Consider the following 12,998-nt stretch of genomic DNA (forward strand, 5'->3'; position numbering starts at 1 on the left):
GAGGTTTTAAAGACTACAGAAATATTTATAACACAAATATGAGGTTTTATAGACTACAGAAATATTTATAACACAAATATGAGGTTTTATAGACTACAGAAATATTTATAACGTGAATATGATGTTGTTAAGACTACAGAAATATTTATAACACAAATATGAGGTTGTAAAGACTAAAGACACATTTATAACACAAATATGAAGTTGTGAAGACTAAAGACACATTTATAACACAAATATGAGGTTGTAAAGACTAAATAAATATTTATAACACAAATATGAGGTTGTAAAGACTACAGACATATTTATAACACAAATATGAGGTTTTATAGACTACAGAAATATTTATAACACAAATATGAGGTTTTATAGACTACAGAAATATTTATAACACAAATATGAGGTTGTAAAGACTACAGACATATTTATAACACAAATATGAGGTTTTATAGACTACAGAAATATTTATAACACAAATATGAGGTTTTATAGACTACAGAAATATTTATAACATGAATATGATGTTGTTAAGACTACAGAAATATTTATAACACAAATATGAGGTTGTAAAGACTACAGAAATATTTACAACACAAATATGAGGTTGTAAAGACTACAGACATATTTATAACACAAATATGAGGTTTTATAGACTACAGAAATATTTATAACACAAATATGAGGTTTTATAGACTACAGAAATATTTATAACATGAATATGATGTTGTTAAGACTACAGAAATATTTATAACACAAATATGAGGTTGTAAAGACTACAGAAATATTTACAACACAAATATGAGGTTTTATAGACTACAGAAATATTTATAACACAAATATGAGGTTTTATAGACTACAGAAATATTTATAACACAAATATGAGGTTTTAAAGACTACAGAAATATTTATAACACAAATATGAGGTTGTAAAGACTACAGAAATATTTATAACACAAATATGAGGTTTTATAGACTACAGAAATATTTATAACGTGAATATGATGTTGTTAAGACTACAGAAATATTTATAACACAAATATGAGGTTTTAAAGACTACAGAAATATTTATAACACAAATATGAGGTTGTAAAGACTACAGAAATATTTATAACACAAATATGAGGTTTTATAGACTACAGAAATATTTATAACGTGAATATGATGTTGTTAAGACTACAGAAATATTTATAACACAAATATGAGGTTGTAAAGACTAAAGACACATTTATAACACAAATATGAAGTTGTGAAGACTAAAGACACATTTATAACACAAATATGAGGTTGTAAAGACTAAATAAATATTTATAACACAAATATGAGGTTGTAAAGACTACAGACATATTTATAACACAAATATGAGGTTTTATAGACTACAGAAATATTTATAACACAAATATGAGGTTTTATAGACTACAGAAATATTTATAACACAAATATGAGGTTGTAAAGACTACAGACATATTTATAACACAAATATGAGGTTTTATAGACTACAGAAATATTTATAACACAAATATGAGGTTGTAAAGACTACAGAAATATTTATAACACAAATATGAGGTTTTATAGACTACAGAAATATTTATAACACAAATATGAGGTTTTAAAGACTACAGAAATATTTATAACACAAATATGAGGTTTTATAGACTACAGAAATATTTATAACACAAATATGAGGTTTTATAGACTACAGAAATATTTATAACACAAATATGAGGTTTTAAAGACTACAGAAATATTTATAACACAAATATGAAGTTTTATAGACTACAGAAATATTTATAACACAAATATGAGGTTTTATAGACTACAGAAATATTTATAACACAAATATGAGGTTGTAAAGACTACAGAAATATTTATAACACAAATATGAGGTTGTAAAGACTACAGAAATATTTATAACACAAATATGAGGTTGTAAAGACTACAGAAATATTTATAACGTAAATATGATGTTGTTAAGACTACAGAAATATTTATAACACAAATATGAGGTTTTAAAGACTACAGAAATATTTATAACACAAATATGAGGTTGTAAAGACTACAGAAATATTTATAACGTGAATATGATGTTGTTAAGACTACAGAAATATTTATAACACAAATATGAAGTTTTAAAGACTACAGAAATATTTATAACACAAATATGAGGTTGTAAGACTACAGACATATTTATAACACAAATATGAGGTTTTATAGACTACAGAAATATTTATAACACAAATATGAGGTTTTATAGACTACAGAAATATTTATAACACAAATATGAGGTTGTAAAGACTACAGAAATATTTATAACACAAATATGAGGTTTTAAAGACTACAGAAATATTTATAACACAAATATGAGGTTGTAAAGACTACAGAAATATTTATAACACAAATATGAGGTTGTAAAGACTACAGAAATATTTATAACACAAATATGAGGTTTTAAAGACTACAGAAATATTTATAACACAAATATGAGGTTGTAAAGACTACAGAAATATTTATAACGTGAATATGATGTTGTTAAGACTACAGAAGTATTTATAACACAAATATGAAGTTTTAAAGACTACAGAAATATTTATAACACAAATATGAGGTTGTAAAGACTACAGACATATTTATAACACAAATATGAGGTTTTATAGACTACAGACATATTTATAACACAAATATGAGGTTTTATAGACTACAGACCTATTTATAACACAAATATGAGGTTTTATAGACTACAGAAATATTTATAACATGAATATGAGATTGTAAAGACTAAAGAAATATGTATAACACAAATATGATGTTGGAAGTGAATTTCTTTAGACAATTAAGACCTGCATTCTTTAGATAGTCATGAACATTGAAAACATGTTTATTTCCACACAAAATCTCACTTTTCTGTGTTGACCTGCCAAGTGTAAAACTTTCCTGCCATCAGATGGTTTTTTTCATGATCGTAGTATGTAGCAATACTTTGGTAATCTTCTTGAGAGGCATCTTCTCCAACAACATCAACATAAATATCCATTTTACCAGTTGATTGGGCCAGCTGGAAGGCTTCTTCATGACATTTTGATAACACCAAAAACTGAATAGCTGAAGTCGTATCATTTAAACGTTGGAAGAATCTGACAATGTGGTAACATGAAATAACTTTATTTATAAATGATATAACATTCTTTGTAGAACCAAATTAACTTAAATAAATAACAATATATTGTTTAATAAAAGACATAAAATCCATGAAGAAATGGGAGAAAAATGGTGGTAACAAATCTATTTGAGCAGCTAAGACCAATTCATGAGCTATTTTTCTCGTCAAACACCATCAACGTAAAAGCACACACTAGTCAGTGATGACGAGAAAACCCACTTGTAAAGAAAAATATGTATGTAGAAAGCGGCTGGTTTGGGTTGAGAAAATTGTTATGTAGAGGAGCAAACAACGTTTCGACCTTCTTCGATCATCGTCAGGTTCAAAAGAAGGTTTAAACATTGTTCGTTCCTCTACATAAAATTTTCTCAACCCAAACCAGCCATTTTTACATATATGAAAGCACACATTACTTGTGCTAATGTTTTCAAAACGAAACAGAAGGTACAAGTGGTCTACAGGAAACTACTCAATGTCTGAACGTACTGACTAACCCCTAGGGAATATGCCTACTGTCATTTAACAATATACTCACAATGACAGCCTCAAAGGAAATTACTTTAAAATAAAAATTGAGTAACATTCATCTTCTGTACTAAAGTATCTTGAAATTAAACATTTTTATTATCATAAAAAGCAAGTTAGATTAAAAACAGTACATATCTTCTTTGATAGACCGTTTAGGCATTCATAATGAAACTTTGCAGAATGGATGACAACTTCCTGTTGTGGAGACACAAGTATAGAGGATGACGTTTTGAAAGTCTTCCGCCTTTCGTCTTCAAGGACTTTTCACTTGTGCAACAGGCAGTTGCTGTCCATTCTACAAAGTCTCATCAGTGCATATCTTCACCATGTGCTTCACATCTGTCAGTGAGGTAAAGGTTAGGATATGATTTCTGGGTAACTATATTTTAGCAAATCACAAAAAAACATCTACTGTCTTCTGAAAGATGTTGAAAACTAAAAGAATGGCAAGTTTTCAATAATATGTTTAAAAAGTTTAGTTTTCAAAAAATGAACAAATATGATTTACATTCATGCTTACATATTGACCATGCCTATCTTACCTGTTAAACATGCCTATCTTACATACTGACCATGCCTATCTCACATGTTAAACATGCCTATCTTACATATTGATCATGTCTATCTTACCTGTTAAACATGCCTATCTTACATATTGACCATGTCTATCTTACCTGTTAAACATGCCTATCTTACCTATAGACCATGCCTAGCTTACATATTGACCATGCCTATCTTACCTAATGATCATGCCTATTTCACCTACTGACCAAGCCTATCTTACCTATTGACTATACCTATTTCACCTACTCGCCATGCTTATTGACCATGCATATTTCACCTACTCACCATGCCTATCTAACTAGTGACGACACTTACCTAGCAACCATCTTTGCTCCTTCTACTGATTTTGTGTCTTTTACAAGTCTTACAGCTTCCTCTGGTTTGTTCAAGTGCTCAAGTTGTATTCTAAAACATTAAAAATCTTATACAAATCAATGAAATATTAATACTTATCTTAATAATTTATACAATATTTTCATTCTAAATTATCCAAAAATAACGCATTATTCAACAAATCTTATACAAATCAATGAAATATTAATACTTATCTTAATAATTTACACAAAATTTTCATTCTAAATTATCCAAAAATAACGCATTATTCAACAAATCTTATACAAATCAATGAAATATTAATACTTATCTTAATAATTTACACAAAATTTTCATTCCAAATTATCCAAAAATAACGCATTATTCAACAAATCTTATACAAATCAATGAAATATTAATACTTATCTTAATAATTTACACAAAATTTTCATTCCAAATTATCCAAAAATAACACATTATTCAACAAATAAAACATGATCTAATGTAAATTGCACACAGATAAAACTCATCTCTCTCCAAATGTTTTGAATATATTTTATACATGTAATGTTCACATGTATTCATTCACAATCTGTCCACCATGGGGAATTTAACCTCAGATTTTAGAATTTTAAGAAAGGTGAACTTAATACTGACCAACTGGAAAACAAAATATGAATGCTTCATTCATCTTAATACTGACCAACTGGAAAACAAGATATGAATGCTTCATTCATCTTAATACTGACCAACTGTAAAACTGTGACATTAGTTATATACTTCCTTCAACTTAATACTGACCAACTGTAAAACTGTGACATTAGTTATATACTTCCTTCAACTTAATACTGACCAACTATAAAACTATGACATTAGAGTTGTATACTTCCTTCAACTTAATACTGACCAACTGTAAAACTGTGACATTAATTATATACTTCCTTCAACTTAATACTGACCAACTATAAAACTATGACATTAGAGGAATATGCTTCCTTCAACTTAATATTGACCAACTGTAAAACTATGACATTAGTTATATATCCTTCAACTTAATACTGACCAACTGTAAAGCTATGACATTAGTTATATATCCTTCAACTTAATACTGACCAACTGCGAAACTATGACATTAGTTATATATCCTTCAACTTAATACTGACCAACTGTGAAACTATGACATTAGTTATATATCCTTCAACTTAATACTGACCAAATGTGAAACTATGACATAAGAGATATATATTTCTTTCAACCTTTACTGGACACACGTGTAAATGTTGAGAAGCATATTCTACAAGTTTTTACCTTATGACATTTTCATAATCTCTAGCATCTTCATATGCTTTTGCTGCCTCATGATATGAGCCATCAGCTTCCTTTGCCTTTGCGTACTGAGCATGGATCTTTGGGGAAACTACATTTGGCAGTAATTCTCCAACTTTGTTCCTGAAATATTCCAGTTATTTACACAGGGAACTTTGTTAAACTAGTGTGGTTTATGAAACAGAAAGCTACACCAACTCACAGGTTTCAAGTTTTTATGAAGTGATTGTTAAACAAATACTTCCATCAATGAAAAATTAATTTATATTTGGAGAATGTAACCACATAATTGGTGTAAAAAAATTGCTTATGTGCAGCAATTACATCAGTTGAATTTCATGTAAACTAATATCCAAGTCCAAATTACAATTAAATCAATTAATCAACATTAGAAGTCCAGATTATTACTGTTTTTTGTTATTTTAACAATGGAGTAAACTGATTGTTACAAAATATTCAGTTAATTCCATAAGATCACAGATGTATCAAAGTGCAGATGTCACTACTGTTTTACAAAGTTACACTAAATATTCAGTTAACTCCACAGATCACAGATGTATCAAAGTGCAGATGTCACTATTGTTTTACAAAGTTACACTAAATATTCAGTTAACTCCATAAGATCACAGATGTATCAAAGTGCAGATGTCACTACTGTTTTACAAAGTTACACTAAATATTCAGTTAACTCCATAAGATCACAGATGTATCAAAGTGCAGATGTCACTACTGTTTTACAAAGTTACACTAAATATTCAGTTAACTCCACAGATCACAGATGTATCAAAGTGCAGATGTCACTACTGTTTTACAAAGTTACACTAAATATTCAGTTAACTCCATAAGATCACAGATGTATCAAAGTGCAGATGTCACTACTGTTTTACAAAGTTACACTAAATATTCAGTTAACTCCATAAGATCACAGATGTGTCAAAGTGCAGATGTCACTACTGTTTTACAAAGTTACACTAAATATTCAGTTAACTCCATAAGATCACAGATGTGTCAAAGTGCAGATGTCACTACTGTTTTACAAAGTTACACTAAATATTCAGTTAACTCCATAAGATCACAGATGTATCAAAGTGCAGATGTCACTACTGTTTTACAAAGTTACACTAAATATTCAGTTAACTCCACAGATCACAGATGTATCAAAGTGCAGATGTCACTACTGTTTTACAAAGTTACACTAAATATTCAGTTAACTCCATAAGATCACAGATGTATCAAAGTGCAGATGTCACTACTGTTTTACAAAGTTACACTAAATATTCAGTTAACTTCACAGATCACAGATGTATCAAAGTGCAGATGTTACTGCTGTTTTACAAAGTTACACTAAATATTCAGTTAGCTCCATAAGATCACAGATATATCAAAGTGCAGATGTCACTACTGTTTTACAAAGTTACACTAAATATTCAGTTAACTCCATAAGATCACAGATGTATCAAAGTGCAGATGTCATTACTGTTTTACAAAGTTACACTAAATATTCAGTTAACTCCACAGATCACAGATGTATCAAAGTGCAGATGTCACTACTGTTTTACAAAGTTACACTAAATATTCAGTTAACTCCACAGATCACAGATGATCTTAAAACTTAAAACTTCACTTAAAACCTCGTAGCTAACACACAAATGAAGATATCTGCAATCGGGAAATGACGTTGTAATCAGCTGATCTGTGTGAACCTAGCGACACCAAGCAGATTCCCCTAAAACCAACTGGAGCCATGCAATTCAAACAGTCTGCGTATGTCACAATATCCAAAGTAGATACTGACAGTCTAGTCAAATAAACAGTGTACATCTTGTAGCAACACTCAGAGCCATCTAGGGGCCAGCCACATTGACACAATCAGTTAGATAGGTAAGTACACAAAAGTTACTGTTTTAGATATTTTTAAATTGCTATACCAGGAATGTTAGCAACCTATTTACTATATTATTAGCATATATCCTGATTAATACTTTGAATGGTAGATCTTTCACTTAGGAATTCAACAGGATGGTTTTCCAGCATGTGAATTATTTGGAAACCTCGACAATTCCTAACATCATATTTTACTTAAAAATCATTTTAAAATTTCTAAATTCAGTACTGTGACTTTTAGTGTACAAATACAAAAGCTTGAAAAGCAAGACTTCATATACTAACACTAAATTTCTTGTTTTATATGCATAATTATTTACTTATTCCCATAAAAGTAACTAAATTATAAAATCAGAAAATTATTAGGTTAGATACAACTCATTCAGCATGATTGTTAAGGGTCAATATCAGGCGATGCGATAGTAGCGTTAGATACAACTCATTCAGCATGAGTGTTAAGGGTGAATATCGGGGAGCGTGGAAGTAAGCGTTACATACAAGTCATTCAGCATGAGTGTTAAGGGTAAATATCAGGAACGTGGGCGAGTAACTTGATCCTCTGTTTACATTAAGTGCCAGTGTAATACATTTCTGTGTATTCTGAGAGTGTCCAAGCACAACTATAAAGAAATAAAACTTCTGTTAACTGTAAACCAATACAGTGTGTAATTGTCTCTTGTAATGTGTGGTCATTGTAGAAAGAAAAAAAAAAAGACAGTTGAAAATTAATTATTTTTAAATTTTTTATGTAATGGTTATAATGAGAGTTGTCAAACTGACTGAGGTGAATCTAGTTGGTGTTAAAGTAGAGCAAGTAACTGATAAATCATAGTTTTATTGAAAGAAAGCTTCTGCAGAAATTTATTTTGTAAAGGAAATATAAAAACTGTGAGATGGAGAGAAGTGTTTTTAGTCTTAGCATGAGTATTGGACTGACTCAGTCAAGACATTGTAAATGCATAGACAAATCTTTAGTAAAAATACTTAATTTTAAAATGTAACTGCTTTTGCACAAAAAATTATAATTTATATTAAAAACTTGCAAAATTCCTGAAGATACACATCAAAATGATAAAAGTTGTAGTTTTATGGTTACAAGACTTAATAATACCAAACACAGACCATATCTGATGTTAGAAGCTTAAACAGATTGTCACAAAAATAATCAAATTCATATTTTTCAGTTGTTTCTATTTTTTATTATTTCAATTATCTAAATAATTAAAATAGTATTATTATATTATATTTGTTGTTAAGCCTAAATCTACATAATATACTCTCTTTATTCTGCCCAGTTTTAGCCCAAGTTGTATTTTACTTCAAGTTTATTTTGTTTTCTTGAGGAAACTGTCTAGCAGCATCTGCCACCATTTTATTTTCATATTTCACTGTTGATTATAGTGAAGACAAGTGTTTCTGCCTGAGACCAGAGTTTTTTGTACTCTGGTGATTAAGATTAGTAATGTCAAACTCTGGCAGTACAAAAGAAATATACTGTATACAGTAGGTCAGTACACATTATACTGACATATAGAAATATACTGTATACAGTAGGTCAGTAGACATTATACTGACATATAGAAATATACTGTATACAGTAGGTCAGTACACATTATACTGACATATAGAAATATACTGTATACAGTAGGTCAGTATACATTATACTGACATATAGAAATATACTGTATACAGTAGGTCAGTACACATTATACTGACATATAGAAATATACTGTATACAGTAGGTCAGTATACATTATACTGACATATAGAAATATACTGTATACAGTAGGTCAGTATACATTATACTGACATATAGAAATATACTATATACAGTAGGTCAATTACACATTATACTGACATATAGAAATATACTGTATACAGTAGGTCAGTACAGATTATACTGACATATAGAAATATACTGTATACAGTAGGTCAGTATACATTATAGAGACATATAGAAATATACTGTATACAGTAGGTCAGTATGCATTATACTGACATACAGAAATATACTGTATATTTAATATACACAAATAAGATGTCTAAAGGTATGAAACATATCTCATTAAATAGGTTCAACTTAAGTCACTCTTACTTCATCTTACCATGTTTCTTATAACATTTAATTTACAATCTACATCAACCAAGTGAAACTTTTAACATTTCTTGAATCTTATAATGAACTATTAGCACTATGGTAAATAACAAATGATTTAACATGAATTTTCATCACTTTAACTTTTACACAACATAATGCAGTAGAACTACTGCTAAAACTTTGTATCAACACAGGAAGGTAAATGGTAAACTTACCAGTTTTTAAGCCTGATGTACAACGATGCAGCCTTATCGTAGTAATTACCTATTTCATACAACATGGCTGCTTCAGCATATTGCTGTATTTAAAAAAGATGTTAAGTGACAAGAAATTTCCAGATTTTAACACACATATATAGTGAGGACTAAAAGAAACAATAAGAAATTTCTAGATGTTTAACACACATATATAGTGAGGACTAAAAGAAACAATAAGAAAATTCCAGATGTTTAACATACATATATAGTGAGGACTAAAAGAAACAATAAGAAATTTCCAGATGTTTAACACACATATATAGTGAGGACTAAAAGAAACAATAAGAAATTTCTAGATGTTTAACACACATATATAGTGAGGACTAAAAGAAACAATAAGAAAATTCCAGATGTTTAACATACGTATATAGTGAGGACTAAAAGAAACAATAAGAAATTTCCAGATGTTTAACACACATATATAGTGAGGACTAAAAGAAACAATACAACATCGAATGAATTACTTTACAAATTACACCATGAATGTTACATCAAATATACGTCTGGTGTCAATTGTTCCTGTTGATAAAATGAAAAATTACTGAATGATTCAGTTTATACTTTTTATTATTATTAAATATATTTCTATACCAAACAAATTACATCAAATTTTCCTTTGTAAAGTTTAGTACATGTCTTCAAAATTACATTTAATTTAACAAAACATGCTAACTTGTTAGTTGACAAATAATTATATTATGTAATCCGTCTTGGGAACTAAAATACAAGTTACTTTTAACTTACTAAAATATTTACTGCTTTATTTTAGATTTATATGTAGTGGTAAATATTATTTACAAAGGTAAATGCAGAAATAATATGTTAAAACCAGAAATTTGATCCATACAGTGACTAACTCATTACAAGACTGGTTTCTGAAATTATCTAAACTACGAACCTTCATCGACTCAAGAATTTCAGCACATTCTTTCTTCAGTGTCCTGCTTTCTGACTTTTGAGCTATCTGAACACCCCTTAACAATAAACAGAAAGGAATCAATAAATAATAATATAAATTACATTCTTGACACATCTTTTGCTTGTTAACTGTGTACATAGAGAGACATCTTTGTTGTATAATCAACCATCAGAACAAATCCATAACCAAATGCATTTTGGAATTTAATTTTTGATGGAAATCACTGAGGCATGAACATAACAAGATACAAATGAGTTGAAACAATAATAACAAAATAGTGTTATGTTATACAAGTTGAAACAATAATAACAAAATAATGTTATGTTATACAAGTTGAAACAATAATAACGAAATAGTGTTATGTTATACAAGTTGAAACAACAACAACAAAATAGTGTTATGTTATACAAGTTGAAACAACAATAACAAAATAGTGTTATGTTATACAAGTTGAAACAACAATAACAAAATAGTGTTATGTTATACAAGTTGAAACAATAATAATAAAATAGTGTTATGTTATACAAGTTGAAACAATAATAACAAATAGTGTTATGTTATACAAGTTGAAACAACAGTAACAAAATAGTGTTATGTTATACAAGTTGAAACAACAAAAACAAAATAGTGTTATGTTATACAAGTTGAAACAACAATAACAAAATAGTGTTATGTTATACAAGTTGAAACAATAATAACAAAATAGTATTATGTTGTACAAGTTGAAACAATAATAACAAAATAGTGTTATGTTATACAAGTTGAAACAACAATAACAAAATAGTATTATGTTGTACAAGTTGAAACAATCATAACAAAATAGTGTTATGTTTTTCAAGTTGAAACAACAATAACAAAATAGTGTTATGTTATACAAGTTGAAACAATAATAACAAAATAGTGTTATGTTGAACAAGTTGAAACAATAATAACAAAATAGTGTTATGTTATACAAGTTGAAATAATAATAACAAAATAGTGTTATGTTATACAAGTTGAAACAACAATAACAAAATAGTGTTATGTTATACAAGTTGAAACAATAATAACAAAATAGTGTTATGGTGTACAAGTTGAAACAATAATAACAAAATAGTGTTATGTTTTTCAAGTTGAAACAACAATAACAAAATAGTGTTATGTTGTACAAGTTGAAAGAACAATAACAAAATAGTGTTATGTTATACAAGTTGAAACAACAATAACAAAATAGTGTTATGTTATACAAGTTGAAACAATAATAACAAAATAGTGTTCACACCATCTGAAATTAATTACTTCCAAAATAGAAGTTTATATAAATGTTAAATAGAATTCTTATACTACAAAATCTAATAATATATTTAATAAGAAATGTTATTTATAAGTCCAACCAAACTGAAAAACATGTTTACAGAGGAAGGCAACATGATTATATTAGTTTTTTCTCAAGACACACTGTACAGAACAATGTGGAATTCATGAAGAAATTTGACACAGTTTTGTAAGATATTAAATGTTTGTAATCATGACCTTATTGAAATTTGACATGGTTTTACTAACCTTCTGAGGTCACTGCACCTAAGGGACATCCTGGCTATACCAGCATTACAAGTTTCATCATGGTCATGAAACTAGAAGAAAACATTAATGCACAAAATGTTTAATTTCTTTAGTCCTACTAAAAATGTATTTCATATTAACTGTGGTTATCTTGTTGTTGTTTTAATTAAGCACAAAGCTACACATTGGGCTATCTGTGCTGTGCCCACCACTGGTATCAAACCTAGTTTTCAGCATTGTAAGTCAGTGGACATGCAGCACTGAGTCACTGGGGGGCAGCTGTGGTTATTTACCTTAACACTTACTAATTTTTTGTATTTTAAAATAGTTTGAGATTTTTTTTTTCATTACATCAAGGTACTGATAAAATATTATCTAAGTTGTTTTCTCCCTACATGACTGTTATGAATTAAA

General features: G+C 28.6%; 1 protein-coding gene across 1 annotated transcript in view; it reads right to left on the reverse strand.

Annotated features, from left to right (window-relative positions):
- LOC143254576 (WD repeat-containing protein 19-like) overlaps positions 1-12,998 on the reverse strand; it is a 48,297-nt gene that overhangs the window by 34,495 nt on the left and 804 nt on the right. Inside the window, 7 exon segments of the mRNA XM_076509734.1 lie at positions 2,895-2,917; positions 2,920-3,128; positions 4,562-4,651; positions 5,867-6,007; positions 10,082-10,164; positions 11,022-11,097; positions 12,585-12,655. Of these exon segments, the coding sequence (XP_076365849.1) occupies positions 2,895-2,917; positions 2,920-3,128; positions 4,562-4,651; positions 5,867-6,007; positions 10,082-10,164; positions 11,022-11,097; positions 12,585-12,655 (693 nt within the window).

This window comes from Tachypleus tridentatus, chromosome 6 (genome assembly GCF_004210375.1).
Source record: "Tachypleus tridentatus isolate NWPU-2018 chromosome 6, ASM421037v1, whole genome shotgun sequence".
Classification (NCBI taxonomy): domain Eukaryota; kingdom Metazoa; phylum Arthropoda; class Merostomata; order Xiphosura; family Limulidae; genus Tachypleus; species Tachypleus tridentatus.